Below are 26,525 nucleotides of genomic sequence, written 5' to 3' on the forward strand. Positions count from 1 at the left end.
TGAGAAGTGATTTATTGAAACATATAAGATTCTTAGGGGGCTTGACAAGGCTGAGCGATTGCTTCCCCTTGTAGGAGAGTCTGGGACCAGAGGGCATAATCTCAGAGTAAGAGGTTGCCCATTTAAAATAGAAATGAGGAAATATTTCTTCTCTGAGAGTAGTGAATCTGTGGAATTCTTTACCGCAGAGGGCTGTAAAGGCTGGGTCTTTTAATACATTCAAGGCTGAGATAGACAGATTTTTAATCAGTAAGGGAATCAAGGTTTATGGGGAAAAGGCAAAAAAGTGGAATTGAGGATTATCAGATCAGCCACGATCTTATTGAATGACAGAGCAGACTCAGAGGGGCAAATGGCTACTTCTGTTCCTACGTCTTATGGTCTATTACCTGTATGATAACCTTGTAAACAGCAATCAACATGGACTCTGAAGGAAATATCCAGCTTGACCAATTTCCTTGACTTTTTCAAGGAAGTGACTTGATAAGTGGACTATGAAAAGCATTTGTGTATTGTACCTTGTTTTATATTAAAAAATTCATGAAGTAAAGGATGAAAGACTATTAAAGTTAAAAGCTGGGGAGATGAAGGGAAAAAAAACTGGGAATGGATAAGAAATTGGCTGAAGGGCAGAATGTGGCACGTGCTTGTTAGAAGGATTGGGGAGGGACTACCTCTAGATTAGGGTTTGGATCTCTGTTGTTCCTAATTTATATTAATGATTCCAATTTAGAAGCAAAATGGAAATTGGTCAGATTTGCAGTTGGTATCAAACAAAGAAGGGCTTCAAAATGTGTAAAGTAAGTGGGCAGATAAAATTTAGCCTGGTCAAATGTGAAGTACTGAACAAAGAGAGAAAAATGGTTGACATGAATACTTTCTGGATGGTATTGAATCACTGAGGGCGAACTGCATAGGATCTAAGGGATATTAAAAAGTACAAAACTGCAATTAACAAATCCAGTAGAATGATAAGCTACAGATTGGGGCAAATTCAAGCTTCAAGCACACAGTGCTCTGACCAGTGGCTCAGGACAAGAACTGAGACTGACCCCTAACAACAGTTAATTGGGGAATGAGGAATAGCTAGAGAAATCTTCATGGCTTGAATGTCTCTATGGTGGGCCACAGGCCAGGAAGTTGAAAGCTGTGGAGACGACTACTTGGGGAGCTGGGTGGTAGTTCATTCCAGGGGTGAAGGCTAAAGCTTAAATGAATAGAAGTTGGCAAGGAGCTGTGAAAATGAATTAGTCAGAACATACTCTTAAGTAATCCTGACCTTGCAAGTGGGATGATGAGATCAAGGCATTAGCATGGTGTATTCATGTTTAATATGAGGCGGAGTAAGGATGGGGTTTTGTGAAGTTAACGACAAGGAGGAAAACCATTAAATATTGTTGAAGTCACCAAGAATAAGGAATCACTCAGTGGAGAGACTAAGTGAGAACAGCAAGGAAATCACTGGAGTGCTTAGTAACTGAAGGTGATAAGGACATTGAAAGAGGATCATACAGTGTGGATGATTGAACAAAGGGAAGGTTATGGAACAAGAGAAAGGTGTTGCAACAGGACTGACCAAGGTAGGGTAAAGATAGTACCAGATCTACCACAAGGAAGATCAACTTCAACTCTAATGTCTCTGAGAGTTGAATAATCCATTGGGACAGGTGGTGATTTTGTATGGCAAGGTGCCTGGCCAACAGTGTGGAGATGAGATTTGTGCATTGCCATTCTGATTTGCCTCACTGACAGCAAGGCTCCAGGCTGGGCAACTTGGCTGCTCTGTTTTGACATGAAGAATGGTTACTTGGGTAAGGTATCAGAAAGCTAGTGATAAATATGAAACTTGTACCTCAGCAGAAGTCAGTACCTACAGGAAAGATGGGGACAAAATAAGAAAAAGAAAGAAGTGATAGACTGTCTTTAAAAAAAAACAATAATCTGTGAGAGTTAGTATGATGTGATTCTAATCTTCACGTACAGGTCTCTCTGATGCCAGTCTTCAGCCAAAAACAGAAGCTGGTGACCGACACTTTGGGAAAGTTACAGTGCTTGGTGGTGGCGATTTGGGAATGGCATGTGCCATGAGCATCTTAGCAAAGGTAAAAAGCAGTAAAATAATATACCCATGTCTAAGTGTGGCCTGCCCAAGACTGCATTATAGCTCTTATTTGTTATGTAATATTTATAGCACAGAAACATACCATTCTGCCCAACTTCACTGTTGCTGGGTCAAAATCCTGGAACTCGCTATCTGCACTGTGGGTGTACCTTCTCCACATGGACTGCATTGGTTCAGGAATGCGACTCATTGAGGGATGGGCAACAAATGCTGGCCTAGCCAGTGACACCCAAATCCTGTGAAGGAATAAATTTTAAAAGTCCATCCACCGATCACTCTCCATACTAACCAGGAAACATTTACTGTCTGAATGGGGATATGTAAAGTTTAGGAAAGAAATAAAACAAAGCATTAGGTAGGCAAGGAGAAAAGTCAATCATCAAGGAATATAAAAAGTAAATTATTCTACAGGCATATAACAAAAGAAAAAGCAGAATAGGCACTGGGGTGCTAAGCGATAGACATAACAAATTCACAGGTAATAACAGAGAAATAGAAGAAATATTGGATAATTACTCGTTCTCTACCCAGGAAGATTAATATGATGGACATGACATGAGAAGGAGAGATCAAAAAAGATAAAAAGACATTTGAGATAGAAAGGTGATAAGGGAGTAGAAAATTGATGAACTAAGTAAACTTAGAGATGATAAATCCCCTGAACTGGAAGGATTATAGCTGCTCATATTAAAATAATATTCATAAAGAAATAGCTGAGGATATATTACCTAGCTATAATAATTCATTTGAAAAGTGGAATAGTACCAGAGGACTGGTGGATTGCTAATGTGATTCCTGTATTTAAAAAAGAAGATGGAACAAGTTCAGGCAACTATAGACCATTTTACTTGAAGTTGGTGGTGGGAAAAATAGTAGAATCTTTACTCAAATATAACATTGAAAAATCGAGAAACAGAAATTATAATACTCAGCATGGATTTTAAAAGGGAAGATGATGTTTAACTAGCCTTTATTGGATTCTTTGAAGAAGTAATGAAGATAGGGGTAATGCAGTAGAAGTAATATATTTAGATTTCCAAAAGGTCTTTGATAAGGTACTCCATTGTAGGCTCATAACTAGACTCACGTAGTGTCAGAAGACAAGTATTAGAATGGATAGCAAGCTGACTATAAAACAGAAAACAAAGCGTAGGAGTTAAGTATAGTTACTCAAGCTACCTGACTTCTTCAGCTGTTTCATCAGTGACCTTCCCTCCATCATAAGATAAGAAGCAGTGTTCCACAAGGATTGATGCTAGGGCCACTGCTGATCAGCATTTACATAAATAATTTGGACTCAGAAATTGGAAGTACAATTTCAAAATTTGTGGGTGATGACAAATGGGGTGGGGTTTGTAATTAATACAGAAGTAGACTACTACAAAATACAGTAATTAAGTTGTACATTAATTAAGTTGTAGAATGGCCGTTTCAAAAGCCCCCTCCAGGTCACCATTGGACCCATGTTCCTATGTTCTCACCCCTGCCCCACCGGCAGTGCTGAGCCAATGTCTGAGCGTGTTTCATGCTGACCGGCCCTTAATTGGCCAGCATGAAATTGCATCTGGGTTGCGATTGCAGACGGGAGCGGATAACTCATCTGCTTCTGGACCTGCCCACTGATCACATGCGCGTGATGTGCATAAAATTCAGGCCCATGTTTTTTTATTAAATTTATTAATTGCCCAAGCTGCCATCAATTTGAAAAACCTAGCTGTAAAATTGGTCACATGCCATCCCTAAAAGATTTTTATGGTTAAAAACTTAAGGTAATTATAAAGTAGTGAAATGTAAAAAGGCCTTTGAAACATAGTCACACATAATTTTGAAGTGGCTCAATAGATTCATGCCATAGGTTATGTTCCACATCAGCGTCCCCCCACCCCCCCAACATTACTTCATCTAACACTTATGTAGTCTTCCTTTCTCCCTCATGTTTTTATCTAGCTACTATGCTATTTTCCTTAACTCCATCATGTGATCGCAATTCCACTTTCTAACTCACTCCCTGGGTAAAGAAATTTTTCCTGACATCCTTATTACATTTATTGGTGATTTTCTTATTCCCATGACCGGTAGTTTTGGATTTCCCCAGAAGTGAAAACGTTTCTCCTGTCAAGCCCCTTCATAATTTTTAAGTCTTGCTAAATTGCTATATGACAGGCCTGAAACAATGGCATTGTAACTTTGATGCAGAAAGCTGTTGTCCACAATGGATCAAATAAATTCAGTTTCACCCTGATGGATTGGATGCATTATTTGATGCCCTATTAAGCCATAAAAATGAAGACAATTCCAGGTTCAATTCCTGACCTTTGCTGAGTCACCTGATCTCTCCAGCTCAGATTTACGTATTGTGATTGTACTGAGCTGTTCCAGTCCAGGGAATGGAAAAGGAATCATCTGGACTGGAAAATCATTTCCCAATTATTTTCCAGTGACACCCGATGGAAAACGCAGGTATGTGATACCCTCTGAAGACTGTATCAGGCTCAGCTGAAAGGCCACAGTCGAACGGCAGGTTGAAACTCACTGTCTATACTTGAACATGAAGAATAGATGAGGTACTGGAGAGTTACCAACACCAATGTATGTATCTGATGAGAGGAGGCAAGAATATTGAAAGGGAAAATATTGGAAGAACAAAATCATGCAGATCCTTTTTTTGTTTCTCTAGGATGTCATAGAAAAGTTGGTGTTCATTCCAACCTCAGAGAATGCCATGAAAGGTGGGATACTGGATATGGAGATCTTCAGTCTGCCCAGAGTTGAAATCAGCAAAGGTTTGTGTCATCTGATTTGGAAATCCAGCATAAAAACTTCAGCTGTTTTTTTTATATCAAAAAGAAACAATCATGTATTCTCCTCAAACAAGGGCCAACAAGCTGAGGTTTATCTCTACTTTAAAAAGGGCTTTGAAACAAAATATCACGTGAGTAAATCACGGCAGGGTTTGTGGGACGAGCAGTGCTTGTGCAGGAACTCCTACAATGATCCATTCCATAACCTAGCCCAGCTTTCTCAAAATAAGGTCTCCGTAACAATAACAATACTGTCAGAATCTGCTCCATCAGCCCAACAGCTTACACCTGGAGCAGGGGATCACTGTTAATTTTTCTGGCTCCTACTCTTTTTCAAACCCATGAATAGGTTCACTGTTTCCTGAACTGCCAGTGTTTCTTTTATTCTCTTTCCCCAGACTTCTCAGACTCAGCGGGTTCCAGGGTAGTGATTGTCACTGCGAACACCTGGGGTGGCGAGGAGTCCTACTTGAAAGCATTACAAAGCAATGTGGATCTGTTCAGGACAATCATTCCCAGTACGGTGCGATACAGTCCCAACTGCATACTCATCATTGCCTCCCAGCCAGGTACACAGCCTATCAGTGTAATACAGAGTATTTACTGGGAGGTGCAACATGGATTTATTAGACAGTAGGAGGGCTTTTACGGTTAGTTCTGGTTGCAGGGGTGCCAGTTACATAGGAGCATAGAGTATGGATCCTGGTCACAAGTAGCAAAGCAGAAAAACATTATCAGTAATGTCAAGTCCAATGAAAGGTCCAGGAGAAAGGGTGGATGTTTAAAGACTCTTTATTAGTTCCAGATAGTGGTGGTTACTTGGAAAATCTCTCAGGTTTGGTGGTACAAATTCCAGATGTCTTGTAGGAGGGATCAGCATATGACGAGCAGTTTGCTGGTCACAGAGGATCCTAGAGGGCATAGGTTATATGGGGAAAACTGCAGTACCTCATTTTGCCTCAGTGTTTGATGTTTCTTGTTTGGTCTGTTAGTTGATGTGATGACGTATGTGGGCTGGAAGCTGAGTGGGTTTCCTTCAGATCATGTGATTGGGACTGGCTGTAACTTGGACTCCCAACGTTTCCAATCCATCCTGGGGAAATCTTTAAAAACATCAGTTGGAAAGGAAGCCTGGATCATTGGCGAGCATGGGGACAATGAAGGTATGTGATTAGAATGTGACCCAGATTGATGGTATATACCCAGCTGAGTTTATAATGACCTTGAATAGAATGGTAGATGATCTCAACTTTAGTCTTGTGAATCATGATTTTTTTCTCCAGAAAGATTCATTCAGTTGTGTCTCCCAGTTAATCTTTTGCTCAGAAGTCCCTTTTAGAATTTAGTTCCAGATGCTGACTCTTCCTGTTCTATTGGTCAAATGTTGAACCATCCTTGTGAAAATTTAAAGGGGTAGGAATTGCTGATTTTTCTGCCTACTTGGGTATGTGCCCTATTTATTCATTAGAAGAATAGTGAGCTTTTTTATACATGATAAATGATTTGTTGTTAATAGGCAAAATAACAGAATACCTGATTTTAAATAAGTCCAGTGGTGATCAATAATCCTCAGCACTTTGTGTTAAACACTTCAATTTTTTTATTTATTTGTTTTTCAGTGGCTGTGTGGCAGGGCTCTGAGATGGGCAGTGGGCGAAATAACAACCCAGACATAATCACAGACCATGTCAAACACGAGCAGCTGGCACTCAGGTAGGAAGACTAAGCAACTCAGAAGCTTTGTAGGAATTGTAGCCATTAAAAGGGAATATTTCAATTTTTCCTGGGATTCCTACTCACCAATTCCGTTCCCTCTTCTCCACGGGAGAATAGTTTCACAAGTTAAATGGTTATTCTCCATTTGTGAGACTGGTTATTGTGAATTGCACTGGAGGTTTCACAGCTGAACCTGATTCTGACCTTCTGAGACTTTCACTGCAGAGCACTTTCAGTCACTGAGAATGGGAGCCCAAGTAACCTTTCTCCTCTGTAGAAGGGTCGTATACACTCGAAACGTTAACTCTGTTTCTCGCTCCACAGATGCTGACAGACCTGCTGAGTTTTTCCAGCATTTTCTGTTTTTATTTCAGATTTCCAGCATCTGCAGTATTTTGCTTTTAACCTTTTTCCTCTGTTGACTATGGGGAAAAAGGTAAACTTTCCTTTACTATAGTGCCTCTCATGCCTTCAGAGCATCTCAAAGCGTTTTACAGCCAATGCTGTACATTTGAAGTGTAATCACTGTTGTTATGTAGAAAACTGAGGCCGATTTTAGTGTTTCACTGTAGCCCTGGTTGAAATCAACTAGCTCAGCACAAACAAGCCACTGAACCTTGAACCTTCTGGTTTGTCCAGTTTGGTTTTGCCAACTGAAACTTCCTGCTGAGGTTTAATAGCAGTCTAATCTGGAAAGTAGAATTACCTGGAAAAACTCAGCAGGTCTGGCAGCATCGGCAGAGAAGAAAAGAGTTGACGTTTCGAGTCCTCATGACCCTTCAACAGAACTGTTGAAGGGTCATGAGGACTCGAAGCGTCAACTCCTCTCTTTTCCGCCGATGCTGCCAGACCTGCTGAGTTTTTCCAAGTAATTCTGTTTTTGTTTTGGATTTTCAGCATTCGCAGTTTTTTGTTTTTAATCTGGAAAGTATCCTTTTAACATTTTGGAAAAAGTCTGTCATAAACAATGTTCCAGTGATTGCAGATTCAACCCATTGTTGTTTATGTTTCAGGGTTTTTAAAGGGTTAAAGGAGAAAGGTCAGAGGTCATGGTCGGTTGGTCTGTCTGTAGCTGATTTAACTGAGACTATCCTGAGAAATCTGAGACGTTCACATTCTGTTTCCACTCAGGTGAAGGTGAGTTTCTGTCAGTTTCCAGGCCCACAGCAGAATGCCAAGGTGTCTGGAAGAATGCAGAATTCCCTCAGACATGAGGAATGGCAGGAATTGCTCTGACTGACTGCCAGCCATGGTTTATATGCATACCCAGGTGGCCTTGGAGAGGGACCATGTAATGTTAGTAATGCTTGAGCCTTTTGCAATTGATAGACCCTACAGGACATGGACTGCATGTTCGATTATGAAAATGATTGAGTTTTATTTTACCTTTATAGTTTGATTGGACCAGTTGTATGAGTATTTTGTAATGGTGCCCTCCTCAGATTGAGGGGTCTGATTCTTGGGGTCCCAGTGTCTTCAAATGGTCCTGAAGGATTATATGGTATAGGGTATAGTTCCAATGTATCCAGCAGCTCCATGGTATTTCACTCAAGTGTATTGTAAAATTAAAGTTTGGCCATTGAGGCTTAATGTCAGGAAGCAATATTTCACAGGGGAGTGGAAATCTGGAATTCTTTACCACCTCCCTTCACCATTCCCCCCCGCACCCCCCCCAACGCTGCCAACCCTCCAAAAAAAAGGCCCTTAAGACTAGATCAATAAAAAATTCAAAACTGGGATCGAGATCTATGTTATACAAGGGTATTAAGGGTAATGGAACCAAGAAACCAATTGGCTGAAGGGTTTGAATGGCCTCTTCCTATATTCCATCACTAAAGAACTTTACTCAGAGTGATAAATATTCGGAATGATGCAGCACGTAAGGTAAAGTCAAAGAAATTTAAGGACGTTAAAAATGCAGTCAGATGCTGGGCCAGAGTATGAGAGCACCAGTTGACTGAATGGCCTCTCATTCTTCCTTAATCTCATATTCAATGTTAAACTAGTTTATCCTGCAGAATAAACAGGTCAGTGGCGCAACAGGAAACTGGACTGTATTCTGGTTCTGAAATTGGAGTTGTTTGAAATGAGCAATTCCTCTTGACTGGTGAATGGTTTCAGGCTGATTTATTTGCAGAGCCTGGGAGTCTTGGATGAAAGTGTATGTGAGCACTGAGAGGTAGAAACTCGGTATTATTGTTTAGTCTGGCCATGCTCTGGTACTGGCTTTGTCCTTCATTTTATGAGAATTAACCCAAGTTATGTTCTCCCCACAGGGCTGGTACGGAATTAGCGGCGAGGTATTCCTCAGCCTGCCATGCATGCTGACTATGACTGGAGTGGTGAGTGTAACCACACCAAAGCTATCTGAGGATGAGGAAGCAAAGCTACGGAGCAGTGCAGCATCCCTTCAAAACTTTCTTCAGCAGCTAAAGCTTTAAGCTGCTGATTGGAACAAGTGTAAGTGATAGATTGCAAAGCTGAGGAACCTGCATCAATTTCAATGTTTGACAGTGCCCTGGTCTTGTCCAGAAAGCCCAAACCCTGTGACTGGCAGCTGCACGCCCTTGATATATATGTAACCATGTACATTCTATATAATCCCTGCTGTCCTTAGCTCAACATAAGGGTGTTAGCTTGGCTCAGTTAGTAACACTTTCTGTTCAGCTTCATGTTATTGGATCCTGTAGATCTAGTTTCCTCAAGATGGAAGTTCTCCTAGCCTCCTGGTCAACATTCATCTCTTCAGTACTATCAAACAACACTAATTAATGAGTAAATTTACCTTTGTGGGATCTTCAGAAGTCCAAAATGGCTGTCACACATGCAATTAACAATTACCAAGGTCATTTGCTAATATCACAATGAAGGTAAAGTGAAATGCAAGTTGTTTTTCCACCCCACAGCCATGTGCCCTGTAGATCACTGGTTCTCAAAGTGTGACCAAGTTCTCTAGGTGAACCTCAAGCTGGTTCAAAATGCAAGTCAGGACATGGAATGCCATGGCTGAGGCTGTACAAGAGAACAGGCTGACCCCTCATCCCCACCACCTGCATGACATCACAAAATCTGACCAACTCTCATGTGGGTGGTATGAGTCATCATAAATGTGAGCAACAACAATTTAGTTTTATAAGCAAGATTTATGTTATTGTTGATTGTGTTTAATTAATATAGATGTAGTATTGTGGTTTTATAACACAATGTTTCAAATAAATATGCTGTAGTATTAATATTTATCTTATGAAAATGTTTATACTTTTGATTCTGGCATGAATTAATTTACTTATATTTAATAAAAAGTGCACATAAATGTATTACATTTAATTGTGAAAAGCAAAGAAATGTTTATAGATTCTATAAGAATATACGTTATAGTTGGTTGGGCTGTGTGATGCCACTAGCAAGGAAGTAATCTTCAAAGCGCACGTCATGCCTCATGAGCAAATGGGAAGTATTTCCTAGAACCAAAAAAAATTGAGTTGATCAGAAATCCATTTCCAAATATGGACCATGTTTAAGAAGTCAAAGAAGTGGACAATCTTGTGGAGATTGCATCGGATGGGTTACAAAAGCTGGTATTCTGTGAGAAAAATTTGGATTTTTGGCTCCGCATATGAAAGTCCTGGACTTAGGAACAGCTCAAAGCACTTGCTGCCATAGAATACGACTGTGAGGTTGGATTTTCAACCCATGTGGGGGCTGAAGACGAAGAGGAACCTGCTGGACATGGAGCCCAAGGTGAAATTGAGGTCCTCAGTTTGGAGCCAGAAACCATCCCATTGGTGTCTCTTCAAAAGTAGTGCCATTCTTTCCATTAATTCTGCTGAGATTTTGTTTTCACAATGATAATTGAAAGTGGATGGGTTAGGACTGTTAGGTGGTCTGCAGGTTCTTTTGCCCCACCTAAGGGGTCCGCGCATGATAAAGTTTGAGAACCACTGTGAAGTATAGCTACAGCGATGTGCCATTATATCACTGCTAGCCATGTGTAGCCTGTGTATACTTGTCCAGCTCAATAGCTAATGGTAATACACGGAACTGATGGCATTGCAGATAAAGTATCTTGAATGATAGCTATCATTGCAGATCTGAAACAGAAGTCTGGCAGGAAGGGGCAATATTTTTGGTGCAAAGCAGCCATCATTGTTTTATATTTATTGTAGGTTTTGTTAACTACATTTCCACTTAAATCTTTATACTCTTGCTCTGTAACTAGCTGCCATTTCTCTGCTGCTGCCATTGCTTCAGCATCATTCACAGGTGGCCTGCACACCAGCAACACAGTACTAATGGCGTAGGTCTGCAATTCACTGTCCCTGCTGCTGGCCAGGACTTACAGGAGAGGGTTGGAAATCTGGCTAAAACTAATCAGGAAGTAAGAGTTGCTACAGAAATGTTACAGTGAAAATGACTGTGTTGTCTCTGTAGTCTCCAGTCACTGCAACAGCTTTAAATAATTTGACTCTAAGTCTTCCATACCTATTTAATCTCTGTGCCCCCTGGCTACCCCCAACCCCTCCCACCAATACAAGAGGCCAAAATAGATACCCCATCCATCTGCAAATTGTCTTCTCCCCATAACCAAAGCGGCAGCAGTAGCTACCTTCTGCCTTTTATTTCAATGCAGTTGCTATCTGACCTGAGTATTTCTAGCATTCTCTGTTTTTATTTAAGTAGAAGCTGATAGCTTATTTTCGTGTCAATTACAAAATAACTATTAGGTTTCATATTGTGTCTGTACTTCATACAAATAAAATAATGTAATTTTTGCATTTGAAAGTAAAATACAAACATAATGATGCTTTGACTTCAAAGTGCTTGATTTCAGTATTCTCAATGCTCTCACCCTGAGCAGTTTTCTCCAACAATAACTTCCAAAATGCACCATCAACTCATCAAATTCTGGGTTACTCTTTGATTCCTGTTGCCCCACTCCACCAATTGGAGTCACTCGCTGTTATTGGGCTTCAGCTTTTTAAAATCATTCTGCTTTATTCCTTCTCTCCGTTTTTCCAAAACTCCGAGCGGGGAGGTGGTGATAAAACTAAAAACTCTGAAAAGGTTTCACTCCCCAAATCTCTCATCTCCAATTCAGTACCCTCTTTCCCCTCTGCTGGTATAATTCTTTCTCTCGTGTTCCAAAGGAGGATTATAAGGTAGCAAATTATTTTATCTGCTCAACATAGAGACAATGGGTAAACTGGAGAATGGGAACTGGAGTGATGTTGATGGACAGGAAACAGAAGTTTAGGGTAAATGACTGTTTGAATTGGAGAAAGGTTGGAATTAGTGAAACCCCAAGTTCAGTGCTGGGTCCTTTTTTTTTATTAAGGGTGGGTTTTTTTTATATGCACCTAGACTTGGGCATGTGGAGCACAACCTTGGCATTTGCTGGCAATCTAAAAGCAAATTTAGCAAAGAGTAAGGAGGGAAAAAAGAACTTGAGAAAGAGGTGTAGATCATATGAGCTCTCAAACCTGCCCCGCCATTCAATACAATTATGGTTAATCATAGGTCTTAACTGCACTTTTCCACCTACTCATATCCCTTGATTGCTTGAGAAACCAAAAGTCTGACTATCACAGCCTTAAATGTATTCAATGATGGAGCATCCACAACCCTCTGGGGTGGAAAATTCCAAAGATTCACAATACTTTTGAATGAAAGAATTTCTCCTCATCTCAGTCTTAAATAATCAAATAGAAAAGACTTCAGGAGGATGCCAAGCAATTAGATGCATGAGTGAATGGGTTAGGTGCAATTTCAGTTGGAGAGTAGTTTTGATTGCCCTCTTATTGAAAATACATGGTGTCATGAAGAGCATACAGTGTAGATTTGCTATAGAAATAAAATATTAGTTACAAGGAAAAAGTTGAGATATTGGGAATGTTTCCCCTGGAGCAAAGAAGACCAAGAGATTCTTTGCGGTTTTCAAAATCATGAAGGGTTCTGAAAGTGAATGGAGAAGAAGTTGAATCCAGCATAACTAGAAATCACAATTGTTTATCCTACCTACAGTCTGTGAGCCTGGCCTTGGCAAAGGATGGACAGACAGTATAAATAGCATAAAATCCTTTCAGGTCAGAAACCCATTGAACAGTAATGATTACCTAACTAGCAGTGGCTGAAGTTCAAGGTAGAAGGTGTAAGTACATGAACCGTTGAATTGGTTTTTCTAATGTCACCAGACAGAAAGTGTCTGAGGGCACCACAATGTGATAATAAATAACTGTATAATACAAACCAAGATATGAAACATACATATAAACATTTTCAAACCCCATTCATGCAGGTGACCAATGAAAAATGCTCCCATAATTTTCTGTATTCATCCATTTATTGCCCATCTTTACTTTCCCTTGAGATGGCACTGTATTGCTGCCTGGAACCACTGCAGACTTTGTGGATTATAGTTTCTCAAAAGTTTTTTTTGGTGCAACTAAGTGGTTTGGTAGGACATTCGAGGGCAGTTGGAGTCAATCTCATTGTGAGTCTGGAGTCTCAGATATAGGCCACTAGAGTCACTGGTAAAAACAGTATGTTTCTTTCTCTAACATTAGTGAACCAGATGGATTTTTATGATAATCCAGTGATTTCATGGTCACTATTACTGATACAAGTTTTTTTTATTCCAGATTTATTTGATTAACTGAATTTAAATTTCTCCAGCTGCCTTGGTGGAACTATGAACCTACATCTTTGGATAACTAGTTCAGTGGTATAACCATAATAAAACAAAAACATGCTGGAAAAACTCAGCAGGTCTGGCAACATCTGGGGAGAGCGAAACAGAGTAAATGTTTCGAGTCCATATGACAATTCTTCAGAGCTCCAGCATTTTTTAATTTCAGATTTTGAATAGCTGCAGTATTTTGCTTTCATTCCAGAAATATAACTACTTTAGTTCTGCATCTGTCACTATAATCCAATAAAGATATCTTCTGTGCACACACTGAGGGGATAATACATAACAGATAATGTTGTAAATTAAAGGATCTTTAGCAGAGGTCAAGTGAACTTTTGTAGCGTGGGGCAAGCACCAAGACTTGAGGCCAGAAACACAATGGACTGATAAAAGCCTAATAATGCAGATGCGGGAAATCTGAAACAAAAACAGAAAATACTGGAAAAACTCAGCAATTCAAGCAGCAGCTGTGGAGAGAGAAACAAGAGTTAAAGTTTCAAGTCCGTATGATCCTCCTTAAGAGCTGAAGAGAAGTGGAAATGTGACTAAAATTATACTGTTTAAGGGGGGTGGGGCAGGTGGAACTGGATAGAAGGCCAGTGATAGGTGAGGACAAAGGGATTAACAAAGATGTCATGAACTAAAGGACAAAGGGAGTGTTGTTGGTGGTGGTTAGTGCTAAAAAAGGTGCTAATAGTGGCATAAAGGTAAGAAAGCAGAATGTGATTATAGATGAACAAGAGTAGCATTGTGTGAAAGAACAACATGGAAAAAGTAATAGATGGCCCTGTAAGGGATGGGGTGGGGGTTAGGGGCAGTGATGGGGAAGAAGAGGATAGAAAATGGGATGAAAGGGGATAAAACCATGACTAAATGAACAAAAATAAGTGGATAAAAAATAAAAATGAATGTAGAAAAAAGGTGTGGATGGAGGAGAGAGTTCATGGTCTGAAGTTGTTGAACTCGATGTTAAGTCCAGAAGGCTTGTAAAGTGCCTAGTCAGAAGATGAGGTGCTGTTCCTCCAGTTTGCGTTAAGCTTCACTGGAACAATGCAGCAGGCCAAGGATGGACATATGGGCATGAGAGCAGGGTGGAGTGTTGAAATGGCAAGCGACCGGAAGGTCTGGGTCATGTTTGCGAACAGACCAGACGTGTTCAGCAAAGCGGTCACCCGGTCTGCGTTTGGTCTCTCCAATGTAGAGGAGACAACATTGGAAGCAGTAGAATCTTGCTGGAGTGTTTTTAGACCTTTCCCCTTCAGCTTGAAGCAGTTGTGTTTTAGCTTACTCTAACTGTGTGCTGATGTATTCAGAAGGTTGTTGGAAGAGGAAAAGTTTTGTCAGGGAGATTGGCCGAGGCAAACACACCAGACCTTCCTTTTAGGAACAACTTAATCAATGTTTGAAGTGGAGGAAGCTATAGATTTATGGCAATGGAATCCGCATTAGATGCACCGGCAAACAATGGTCCACTGGCCAGTTTATGAGCTGTAAATTCTGCTCAGCGGTGCACCCTGGCGAAAAGGAGGCAAACAGCCCATGATTTGGAACAACAGAGCTGCCAGGCAGGCCCGACTTCAAACCATCATCCACCAGCCGCAGAGGAAGAAACCGCCGACAAGACAACGGGAACAACAGAGATAAAAACAAAAAATTGCGGATGCTGGAAATCCAAAACAAAATGTTCTGTTGAAGGGTCATGAGGACTCGAAACGTCAACTCTTTTCTTCTCCGCCGATGCTGCCAGACCTGCTGAGTTTTTCCAGGTAATTCCGTTTTTGACCGGGAACAACATCCGGGCAGCAAGAAGGCGGGAATGGCCCCGCCCATCGTCACAGCCCCGCCCATTGAAGAAGCCCCACCCACATCCACAGTGACGTCGCTGCCGAATCCAGGGCGGATGGAATGCGCATGTTCTTGCCGCTGTGGATGTGATTTTGATGATTTCCGGTCTGGCCTAGGCCGGGCGGAAAGGGAAGCTGAAGTGGATTAGAAGCAGAAAACAGTAAACAGAGTGGGTGGAAACTGAAGCAATGGCCGTAAACGAGGGAATGCTGAAAAAAATGGTATCAAAGGTATGAACAGAGGGAGGGGAGGGATTGGAACAGGTAGGGGAGGGAGAGAGAGAGACTGGCACAGGAAAGGGGAGGGAGACTGGCACAGGAAAGGGGAGGGGGACAGGTACAGGAAAAGGGAGGGGGACAGGTACAGGAAAGGGGAGGGGGAGACTGGCACGGGAAAGGGGAGAGGGAGACTGGCATGGGAAAGGGGAGAGGGAGACTGGCACGGGAAAGGGGAGAGGGAGACTGGCACGGGAAAGGGGAGAGGGAGACTGGCCCGGGAAAGGGGAGAGGGAGACTGGCCCGGGAAAGGGGAGAGGGAGACTGGCCCGGGAAAGGGGAGAGGGAGACTGGCCCGGGAAAGGGGAGAGGGAGACTGGCCCGGGAAAGGGGAGAGGGAGACTGGCCCGGGAAAGGGGAGAGGGAGACTGGCCCGGGAAAGAGGAGAGGGAGACTGGCCCGGGAAAGGGGAGAGGGAGACTGGCCCGGGAAAGGGGAGAGGGAGACTGGCCCGGGAAAGGGGAGAGGGAGACTGGCCCGGGAAAGGGGAGAGGGAGACTGGCCCGGGAAAGGGGAGAGGGAGACTGGCACGGGGAGAGTGGGGAGAGAGAGACTGGCACGGGGAGAGTGGGGAGAGAGAGACTGGCACGGGGAGAGGGGGGAGAGAGAGACTGGCACAGGGAGAGGGGGGAGAGAGAGACTGGCACAGGGAGAGGGGGGAGAGAGACTGGCACGGGGAGAGGGAGGGAGAGAGAAACAGGCAGGGGGAGAGAGACTGGCACGGGGAGAGGGAGGGAGTGAGAGAGAGACTGGCACGGGGAGGGAGTGAGAGAGAGACTGGCACGGGGAGAGGGAGGGAAAGAGTGAGAGACTGGCATGGGGAGAGGGAGGGAAAGAGTGAGAGACTGGCATGGGGAGAGGGAGGGAGTGAGAGAGAGACTAGCACGGGGAGAGGGAGGGAGTGAGGGAGAGACTGGCACGGGGAGAGGGAGGGAGTGAGAGAGAGACTGGCACGGGGGATGGAGAGAGAGTGAGAGGCTGGCACAGGGAGAGGGAGGGAGAGAGAGGGAGAGGCTGGCACGGGGAGAGAGGGAGAGGCTGGCACGGGGAGAGAGGGAGAGGCTGGCACGGGGAGAGAGGGAGAGGCTGGCACGGGGAGAGAGGGAGAGGCTGGCACGGGGAGAGAGGGAGAGGCTGGCACGGGGAGAGAGGGAGAGGCTGGCACGGGGAGAGAGGGAGAGGCTGGCACGGGGAGAGAGGGAGAGGCTGGCACGGGGAGAGAGGGAGAGGCTGGCACGGGGAGAGAGGGAGAGGCTGGCACAGGGAGAGGGAGGGAGAGACTGGCACAGGGAGAGGGAGGGAGAGACTGGCCCAGGGAGAGGGAGGCCGGGAGAGTGAGAGACTGGCACAGGGAGAGGGAGGGAGAGACTGGCGCAGGGAGAGGGAGGGAGAGTGAGTGAGAGACTGGCACAGGGAGAGGGAGGGAGAGTGAGTGAGAGACTGGCACAGGGAGAGGGAGGGAGAGAGAATGAGAGACTGGCACAGGGAGAGGGAAGGAGAGTGCGAGACTGGCACAAGGAGAGGGAGGGCGAAAGGGAGACGGGCACAGGGAGAAGGAGGGAGAGAGTGAGAGACTGGCACAGTGAGAGGGAGGGAGAAAGCGAGAGACTGGCCCAGGGAGAGGGAGGCTGGGAGAGTGAGAGACTGGCACAGGGAGAGGGAGGGAGAGAGAGTGAGAGACTGGCACAGGGAGAGGGAGGGAGAGAGAGTGAGAGACTGGCACAGAGAGGGAGGGAGAGAGAGTGAGAGACTGGCACAAGGAGAGGGAGGGAGAGAGAGTGAGAGACTGGCACAGGGAGAGGGAGGGAGAGAGAGTGAGAGACTGGCACAGGGAGAGGGAAGGAGAGAGTGGCACAGGGAGAGGGAGGGAGAAAGAGTGAGGGACTGGCACAGAAGGAGGGAGACAGTGAGAGACTGGCACACGGGGAGGGAGAGAGAGAGAGAGAGACTGTCCCAGGGAGAGGGAGAGAGAGAGAGACTGTCCCAGGGAGAGGGAGAGAGAGAGAGACTGTCCCAGGGAGAGGGAGGGAGGGAGAGAGAGAGAGACTGTCCCAGGGAGAGGGAGGGAGAGAGAGAGAGAGAGACTGTCCCAGGGAGAGGGAGGGAGAGAGAGAGAGAGACTGGCCCAGGGAGAGGGAGGGAGAGAGAGAGAGAGACTGGCCCAGGGAGAGGGAGGGAGAGAGAGAGAGACTGGCCCAGGGAGAGGGAGGGAGAGAGAGAGAGACTGGCACAGGGAGAGGGAGGGAGAGAGAGAGAGACTGGCACAGGGAGAGGGAGGCAGGGAGAGTGAGAGTCTGGCACAGGGAGAGTGGGAGACTGGCACAGGGAGAGGTAGGCAGGGAGAATGGGAGACTGGCTCAGGGAGAGGGAGGGAGAGAGTGAGAGACTGGCACAGGGAGAGGGAGGGAGAGTGAGAGACTGGCACAGGGAGAGAGTGGTAGAGAGTGAGAGACTGGCACAGGGAGAGGGAGGGAGAAAGTGAGAGACTGGCACAGGGAGAGAGTGGAAGAGAGAGACTGGCACAGGGAGAGGGAGGGAGAAAGAGTGAGGGACTGGCACAGGTAGAGGGAGGGAGAGAGTGAGAGACTGGGAGAGGGAGGGAGAGAGTGGCACAGGGAGAGGGAGGGAGAAAGAGTGAGGGACTGGCACAGAGGGAGGGAGAGAGTGAGAGACTGGCACACGGAGAGGGAGGGAGAGAGAGAGAGAGACTGTCCCAGGGAGAGGGAGGGAGAGAGAGAGAGACTGTCCCAGGGAGAGGGAGGGAGAGAGAGAGAGACTGTCCCAGGGAGAGGGAGGGAGAGAGAGAGAGACTGTCCCAGGGAGAGGGAGGGAGAGAGAGAGAGACTGTCCCAGGGAGAGGGAGGGAGAGAGAGAGAGACTGTCCCAGGGAGAGGGAGGGAGAGAGAGAGAGACTGTCCCAGGGAGAGGGTGGCAGGGAGAGAGAGAGAGACTGTCCCAGGGAGAGGGTGGCAGGGAGAGAGAGAGAGACTGTCCCAGGGAGAGGGTGGCAGGGAGAGAGAGAGAGACTGTCCCAGGGAGAGGGTGGCAGGGAGAGTGAGAGCCTGGCACAGGGAGATGGAGGCAGAGAGAGTGAGAGCCTGGCACAGGGAGATGGAGGCAGAGAGAGTGAGATACTGGCACAGGGAGATGGAGGCAGAGAGAGTGAGATACTGGCACAGGGAGAGGGAGGCAGGGAGAGGGAGAGACTGGCACAGGGAGGGGGAGAGAGTGAGATACTGGCACAGGGAGAGGGAGGGAGAGAGTGAGAGACTGGCACAGGGAGAGGGAGGGAGAGAGAGTGAGAGACTGGCACAGGGAGAGGGAGGGAGGGAGAGAGAATGAGAGACTGGCACAGGGAGAGGGAAGGAGAGAGAGTGCGAGACTGGCACAGGGAGAGGGTGGAAGAGAGTGAGAGACTGGCACAGGGTGAGGGAGGGAGAAAGAGTGAGGGACAGGCACAGTTAGAGGGAGGGAGAGAGTGAGAGACCGGCCCAGGGAGAGGGAGGGAGAGAGTGAAAGACTGGGCACAGGGAGAGGGAGGCAGGGAGAGTGAGAGCCTGGCACAGGGAGGAGGCAGGGAGAGTGAGAGCCTGGCACAGGGAGAGGGAGCGACTGGCACAGGGACAGGTAGAGGGATGGAGAGCGTGAGAGACTGGCACAGGTAGAGGGACGGAGAGAGTGAGAGACTGGCACAGGGAGAGGGAGGGAGAGTGAGTGAGAGACTGGCGCATGGAGAGGGAGGGAGAGAGTGAGAGTCTGGCAAAGGGAGAGGGAGGGAGAGAGGCAGAGACTGGCACAGGGACAGGGAGGGAGAGACTGGCACAGGTAGAGGGAGAGACTGGCACAGGTAGAGGGAGAGACTGGCACAGGTAGAGTGAGAGACTGGCACAGGTAGAGGGAGAGACTGGCACAGGGAGAGGGAGGGAGAGAGTGAGAGACTGGCACAGGGAGAGGGAGGGAGAGAGTGAGAGACTGGCACAGGGAGAGGGAGGGAGAGGGAGAGACTGGCACAGGGAGAGGGAGGAAGTGAGAGACTGGCACAGGGAGAGGGAGGAAGTGAGAGACTGGCACAGGGAGAGGGAGGAAGTGAGAGACTGGCACAGGGAGAGGGAGGAAGTGAGAGACTGGCACAGGGAGAGGGAGGAAGTGAGAGACTGGCACAGGGAGAGGGAGGAAGTGAGAGACTGGCACAGGGAGAGGGAGGAAGTGAGAGACTGGCACAGGGAGAGGGAGGAAGTGAGAGACTGGCACAGGGAGAGGGAGGAAGTGAGAGACTGGCACAGGGAGAGGGAGGAAGTGAGAGACTGGCACAGGGAGAGGGAGGAAGTGAGAGACTGGCACAGGGAGAGGGAGGAAGTGAGAGACTGGCACAGGGAGAGGGAGGAAGTGAGAGATTGGCACGGAGAGGGAGGAAGTGAGAGACTGGCACAGGGAGAGGGAGGAAGTGAGAGACTGGCACAGGGAGAGGGAGGAAGTGAGAGACTGGCACAGGGAGAGGGAGTGAGAGTGAGAGACTGGCACAGGGAGAGGGAGTGAGAGTGAGAGACTGGCACAGGGAGAGGGAGGGAGAGAGTGAGAGACTGGCACAGGGAGAGGGAGGGAGAGAGAGAGACTGGCACAGGGAGCGGGAGGGAGAGAGTGAGAGACTGGCACAGGGAGAGGGAGGCAGGGAGAGTGAGAGCCTGGCACAGGGAGGAGGCAGGGAGAGTGAGAGCCTGGCACAGGGAGAGGGAGCGACTGGCACAGGGACAGGTAGAGGGATGGAGAGCGTGAGAGACTGGCACAGGTAGAGGGACGGAGAGAGTGAGAGACTGGCACAGGGAGAGGGAGGGAGAGTGAGTGAGAGACTGGCGCATGGAGAGGGAGGGAGAGAGTGAGAGTCTGGCAAAGGGAGAGGGAGGGAGAGAGGCAGAGACTGGCACAGGGACAGGGAGGGAGAGACTGGCACAGGTAGAGGGAGAGACTGGCACAGGTAGAGGGAGAGACTGGCACAGGTAGAGTGAGAGACTGGCACAGGTAGAGGGAGAGACTGGCACAGGGAGAGGGAGGGAGAGAGTGAGAGACTGGCACAGGGAGAGGGAGGGAGAGAGTGAGAGACTGGCACAGGGAGAGGGAGGGAGAGGGAGAGACTGGCACAGGGAGAGGGAGGAAGTGAGAGACTGGCACAGGGAGAGGGAGGAAGTGAGAGACTGGCACAGGGAGAGGGAGGAAGTGAGAGACTGGCACAGGGAGAGGGAGGAAGTGAGAGACTGGCACAGGGAGAGGGAGGAAGTGAGAGACTGGCACAGGGAGAGGGAGGAAGTGAGAGACTGGCACAGGGAGAGGGAGGAAGTGAGAGACTGGCACAGGGAGAGGGAGGAAGTGAGAGACTGGCACAGGGAGAGGGAGGAAGTGAGAGACTGGCACAGGGAGAGGGAGGAAGTGAGAGACTGGCACAGGGAGAGGGAGGAAGTGAGAGACTGGCACAGGGAGAGGGAGGAAGTGAGAGACTGGCACGGAGAGGGAGGAAGTGAGAGACTGGCACGGAGAGGGAGGAAGTGAGAGACTGGCACAGGGAGAGGGAGGAAGTGAGAGACTGGCACAGGGAGAGGGAGGAAGTGAGAGACTGGCACAGGGAGAGGGAGTGAGAGTGAGAGACTGGCACAGGGAGAGGGAGGGAGAGAGTGAGAGACTGGCACAGGGAGAGGGAGGGAGAGAGAGAGACTGGCACAGGGAGCGGGAGGGAGAGAGTGAGAGACTGGCACAGGGAGAGGGAGGGAGAGAGTGAGAGACTGGCACAGAGGGAGGGAGAGAGTGAGATACTGGCACAGGGAGAGGGAGGGAGAGAGTGAGATACTGGCACAGGGAGAGGGAAGGAGAGAGTGAGAGACTGGCACAGGGAGCGGGAGGGAGAGAGTGAGAGATTGGCAGAGGGAGAAGGAGGGTGTGAGTGAGAGACTGGGACAGGGAGAAGGAGGAAGAGAGTGAGGGACTGGCACAGGGAGAGGGAGGGAGAAAGTGAGGGACTGGCACAGGGTGAGGGAGGGAGTGAGTGTGAGGCTGGCACAGGGAGAGAGAGGGGGAATGTGAGGTGCTGGCACGGGGGAGGGAGAGAGTGAGAGACTGGCACAGGGAGATGGAGGCAGGGAGAGTGAGAGACTGACACAGGGAGAGGGAGGCAGGGAGAGTGAGAGACTGGCACAGGTAGAGGGAGGCAGGGAGAGTGAGTGACTGACACAGGGAGAGGGAGGCAGGGAGAGTGAGAGACTGGCACAGGGAGAGGGAGGCAGGGAGAGTGGGAGACTGGCACAGGGAGAGGGAGGGAGAGCGTGAGAGACTGGCACAGGGAGAGGGTGGAAGAGAGTGAGAGACTGGCACAGTGAGAGGGAGGGAGAGAGTGAGAGACTGGCCCAGGAAGAGGGAGGCCGGGAGAGTGAGAGACTGGCCCAGGGAGAGTGAGAGTGAGAGACTGGCCCAGGGAGAGGGAAGGAGAGAGAGTGAGAGACTGGCACAGGGAGAGGGAGGGAGAGAGAGTGAGAGACTGGCACAGGGAGAGGGAGGGAGAGAGAGTGAGAGACTGGCACAAGGAGAGGGAGGGAGAGAGAGTGAGAGACTGGCACAGGGAGAGGGAGGGAGAGTGAGTGAGAGACTGGCACAGGGAGAGGGAGGGAGAGAGAGTGAGAGACTGGCACAGGGAGAGGGAGGGAGAGAGTGGCACAGGGAGAAGGAGGGAGAAAGAGTGAGGGACTGGCACAGAAGGAGGGAGACAGTGAGAGACTGGCACACGGGGAGGGAGGGAGAGAGAGAGAGACTGTCCCAGGGAGAGGGAGGGAGGGAGAGAGAGAGAGACTGTCACAGAGAGAGGGAGGGAGAGAGAGAGAGACTGTCCCAGGGAGAGGGAGGGAGGGAGAGAGAGAGAGACTGTCCCAGGGAGTGGGAGGGAGGGAGAGAGAGAGAGACTGTCCCAGGGAGAGGGAGGGAGGGAGAGAGAGAGAGACTGGCCCAGGGAGAGGGAGGGAGAGAGAGAGAGAGACTGGCACAGGGAGAGGGAGGGAGAGAGAGAGAGACTGGCCCAGGGAGAGGGAGGGAGGGAGAGAGAGAGAGAGACTGGCACAGGGAGAGGGAGGCAGGGAGAGTGAGAGTCTGGCACAAGGAGGGTGGGAGACTGGCGCAGGGAGAGGTAGGCAGGGAGAATGGGAGACTGGCACAGGGAGAGGGAGGGAGAGAGTGAGAGACTGGCACAGGGAGAGGGAGGGAGAGTGTGAGAGACTGGCACAGGGAGAGAGTGGAAGAGAGTGAGTGACTGGCACAGGGAGACGGAGGCAGGGAGAGTGAGAGACTGGCGCAGGGAGAGGGAGGGAGAGAGTGAGGGACTGGCACAGTGAGAGGGAGGGAGAGAGTGAGAGACTGGCCCAGGGAGAGGGAGGCCGGGAGAGTGAGAGACTGGCCCAGGGAGAGGGAGGCCGGGAGAGTGAGAGACTGGCCCAGGGAGAGGGAGGCCGGGAGTGTGAGAGACTGGCCCAGGGAGAGGGAGGCCGGGAGAGTGAGAGACTGGCCCAGGGAGAGGGAGGCCGGGAGAGTGAGAGACTGGCCCAGGGAGAGGGAGGCCGGGAGAGTGAGAGACTGGCACAGGGAGAGGGAAGGAGAGAGAGTGAGAGACTGGCACAGGGAGAGGGAGGGAGAGAGAGTGAGAGACTGGCACAGGGAGAGGGAGGGAGAGAGAGTGAGAGACTGGCACAGGGAGAGGGAGGGAGAGAGAGTGAGAGACTGGCACAGGGAGAGGGAGGGAGAGAGAGTGAGAGACTGGCACAGGGAGAGGGAGGGCGAGAGAGTGAGAGACTGGCACAGGGAGAGGGAGGGAGAGAGAGTGAGAGACTGGCACAGGGAGAGGGAAGGAGAGTGCGAGACTGGCACAAGGAGAGGGAGGGCGAAAGGGAGACGGGCACAGGGAGAAGGAGGGAGAGAGTGAGAGACTGGCACAGTGAGAGGGAGGGAGAAAGTGAGAGACTGGCCCAGGGAGAGGGAGGCTGGGAGAGTGAGAGACTGGCACAGGGAGAGGGAGGGAGAGAGAGTGAGAGACTGGCACAGGGAGAGGGAGGGAGAGAGAGTGAGAGTCTGGCACAAGGAGAGGGAGGGAGAGAGAGTGAGAGACTGGCACAGGGAGAGGGAGGGAGAGAGAGTGAGAGACTGGCACAGGGAGAGAGAGTGAGAGACTGGCACAGGGAGAGGGAGGGAGAGAGTGGCACAGGGAGAGGGAGGGAGAAAGAGTGAGGGACTGGCACAGAAGGAGGGAGACAGTGAGAGACTGGCACACGGGGAGGGTGGGAGAGAGAGAGAGACTGTCCCAGGGAGAGGGAGGGAGGGAGAGAGAGAGAGACTGTCCCAGGGAGAGGGAGGGAGAGAGAGAGAGACTGTCTCAGGGAGAGGGAGGGAGGGAGAGAGAGAGAGACTGGCCCAGGGAGAGGGAGGGAGGGAGAGAGAGAGAGACTGGCCCAGGGAGAGGGAGGGAGGGAGAGAGAGAGAGACTGGCCCATGGAGAGGGAGGGAGAGAGAGAGAGAGACTGGCCCAGGGAGAGGGAGGGAGAGAGAGAGAGAGACTGGCACAGGGAGAGGGAGGGAGAGAGAGAGAGAGACTGGCACAGGGAGAGGGAGGCAGGGAGAGTGAGAGTGTGGCACAGGGAGAGTGGGAGACTTGCACAGGGAGAGGTAGGCAGGGAGAATGGGAGACTGGCACAGGAAGAGGGAGGCAGGGAGAGTGAGAGACTGGCACAGGGAGCGGGAGGCAGGGAGAGTGGGAGACTGGCACAGGGAGAGGGAGGGAGAGCGTGAGAGACTGGCACAGGGAGAGGGAGGGAGAGCGTGAGAGACTGGCACAGGGAGAGGGAGGGAGAGCGTGAGAGACTGGCACAGGGAGAGGGAGGGAGAAAGTGAGGGACTGGCACAGGGAGAGGGAGGGAGAAAGAGTTAGGGACTGGCACAGGGAGAGGGAGGGAGAAAGAGTTAGGGACTGGCACAGGGAGAGGGAGGGAGAGAGCGAGAGACTGGCCCAGGGAGAGGGAGGCCGAGAGAGTTAGAGACTGGCACATGGAGAGGGAAGGAGAGAGAGTGAGAAACTGGCACAGGGAGAGGGAGGGAGAGAGAGTGAGAGACTGGCACAGGGAGAGGGAGGGAGAGTGAGAGTGAGAGACTGGCACAGGGAGAGGGAGGGAGGGAGAGAGAGTGAGAGACTGGCACAGGGAGAGGGAGGGCGAGAGTGAGAGACGGGCACAGGGAGAAGGAGGGAGAGGGTGAGAGACTGGCACCGGGAGAGGGAGGGAGAGAGTGATAGACTATGGCACAGGGAGAGGGAGGGAGGGAGTGAGAGAGAGACTGGCACAGGGAGAGGGCGGGAGGGAGAGCATGAGAGACTGGCACAGGGAGAGGGAAGGAGAGTGCGAGACTGGCACAAGGAGAGGGAGGGCGAAAGGGAGACGGGCACAGGGAGAAGGAGGGAGAGAGTGAGAGACTGGCACAGTGAGAGGGAGGGAGAAAGCGAGAGACTGGCCCAGGGAGAGGGAGGCTGGGAGAGTGAGAGACTGGCACAGGGAGAGGGAGGGAGAGAGAGTGAGAGACTGGCACAGGGAGAGGGAGGGAGAGAGAGTGAGAGACTGGCACAGAGAGGGAGGGAGAGAGAGTGAGAGACTGGCACAAGGAGAGGGAGGGAGAGAGAGTGAGAGACTGGCACAGGGAGAGGGAGGGAGAGAGAGTGAGAGACTGGCACAGGGAGAGGGAAGGAGAGAGTGGCACAGGGAGAGGGAGGGAGAAAGAGTGAGGGACTGGCACAGAAGGAGGGAGACAGTGAGAGACTGGCACACGGGGAGGGAGAGAGAGAGAGAGAGACTGTCCCAGGGAGAGGGAGAGAGAGAGAGACTGTCCCAGGGAGAGGGAGAGAGAGAGAGACTGTCCCAGGGAGAGGGAGAGAGAGAGAGACTGTCCCAGGGAGAGGGAGGGAGGGAGAGAGAGAGAGACTGTCCCAGGGAGAGGGAGGGAGAGAGAGAGAGAGAGACTGTCCCAGGGAGAGGGAGGGAGAGAGAGAGAGAGACTGGCCCAGGGAGAGGGAGGGAGAGAGAGAGAGACTGGCCCAGGGAGAGGGAGGGAGAGAGAGAGAGACTGGCCCAGGGAGAGGGAGGGAGAGAGAGAGAGACTGGCACAGGGAGAGGGAGGGAGAGAGAGAGAGACTGGCACAGGGAGAGGGAGGCAGGGAGAGTGAGAGTCTGGCACAGGGAGAGTGGGAGACTGGCACAGGGAGAGGTAGGCAGGGAGAATGGGAGACTGGCACAGGGAGAGGGAGGGAGAGAGTGAGAGACTGGCACAGGGAGAGGGAGGGAGAGTGAGAGACTGGCACAGGGAGAGAGTGGAAGAGAGTGAGAGACTGGCACAGGGAGAGGGAGGGAGAAAGTGAGAGACTGGCACAGGGAGAGAGTGGAAGAGAGAGACTGGCACAGGGAGAGGGAGGGAGAAAGAGTGAGGGACTGGCACAGGTAGAGGGAGGGAGAGAGTGAGAGACTGGGAGAGGGAGGGAGAGAGTGGCACAGGGAGAGGGAGGGAGAAAGAGTGAGGGACTGGCACAGAGGGAGGGAGAGAGTGAGAGACTGGCACACGGAGAGGGAGGGAGAGAGAGAGAGAGACTGTCCCAGGGAGAGGGAGGGAGAGAGAGAGAGACTGTCCCAGGGAGAGGGAGGGAGAGAGAGAGAGACTGTCCCAGGGAGAGGGAGGGAGAGAGAGAGAGACTGTCCCAGGGAGAGGGAGGGAGAGAGAGAGAGACTGTCCCAGGGAGAGGGAGGGAGAGAGAGAGAGACTGTCCCAGGGAGAGGGAGGGAGAGAGAGAGAGACTGTCCCAGGGAGAGGGTGGCAGGGAGAGAGAGAGAGACTGTCCCAGGGAGAGGGTGGCAGGGAGAGAGAGAGAGACTGTCCCAGGGAGAGGGTGGCAGGGAGAGAGAGAGAGACTGTCCCAGGGAGAGGGTGGCAGGGAGAGTGAGAGCCTGGCACAGGGAGATGGAGGCAGAGAGAGTGAGAGCCTGGCACAGGGAGATGGAGGCAGAGAGAGTGAGATACTGGCA

At 49.8% G+C, this 26,525-nt stretch overlaps 2 protein-coding genes across 4 annotated transcripts in view; both read left to right on the top strand.

Annotated features, from left to right (window-relative positions):
- uevld (UEV and lactate/malate dehyrogenase domains) overlaps positions 1-11,443 on the top strand; it is a 29,720-nt gene extending 18,277 nt beyond the window's left edge. For all 3 annotated transcript variants that reach the window (XM_041198040.1, XM_041198041.1, XM_041198042.1), the window contains 7 exons: positions 1,984-2,102; positions 4,800-4,905; positions 5,322-5,492; positions 5,916-6,086; positions 6,543-6,636; positions 7,653-7,776; positions 8,916-11,443. In XM_041198040.1, the coding sequence (XP_041053974.1) occupies positions 1,984-2,102; positions 4,800-4,905; positions 5,322-5,492; positions 5,916-6,086; positions 6,543-6,636; positions 7,653-7,776; positions 8,916-9,080 (950 nt within the window). In that variant the 3' untranslated portion in view covers positions 9,081-11,443. The remainder of the gene's footprint in view (positions 1-1,983; positions 2,103-4,799; positions 4,906-5,321; positions 5,493-5,915; positions 6,087-6,542; positions 6,637-7,652; positions 7,777-8,915) is intronic.
- Positions 11,444-15,222: 3,779 nt separating this feature from the next.
- The window catches only part of tsg101a (tumor susceptibility 101a), a 151,706-nt gene continuing 140,403 nt past the window's right edge, over positions 15,223-26,525 (top strand). Inside the window, exon 1 of the mRNA XM_041197785.1 lies at positions 15,223-15,402. Coding sequence (XP_041053719.1) covers positions 15,361-15,402 — 42 coding nt within the window. The 5' untranslated portion in view covers positions 15,223-15,360. The remainder of the gene's footprint in view (positions 15,403-26,525) is intronic.

This window comes from Carcharodon carcharias, chromosome 10, assembly GCF_017639515.1.
Source record: "Carcharodon carcharias isolate sCarCar2 chromosome 10, sCarCar2.pri, whole genome shotgun sequence".
NCBI classification, from domain to species: Eukaryota; Metazoa; Chordata; class Chondrichthyes; order Lamniformes; family Lamnidae; genus Carcharodon; species Carcharodon carcharias.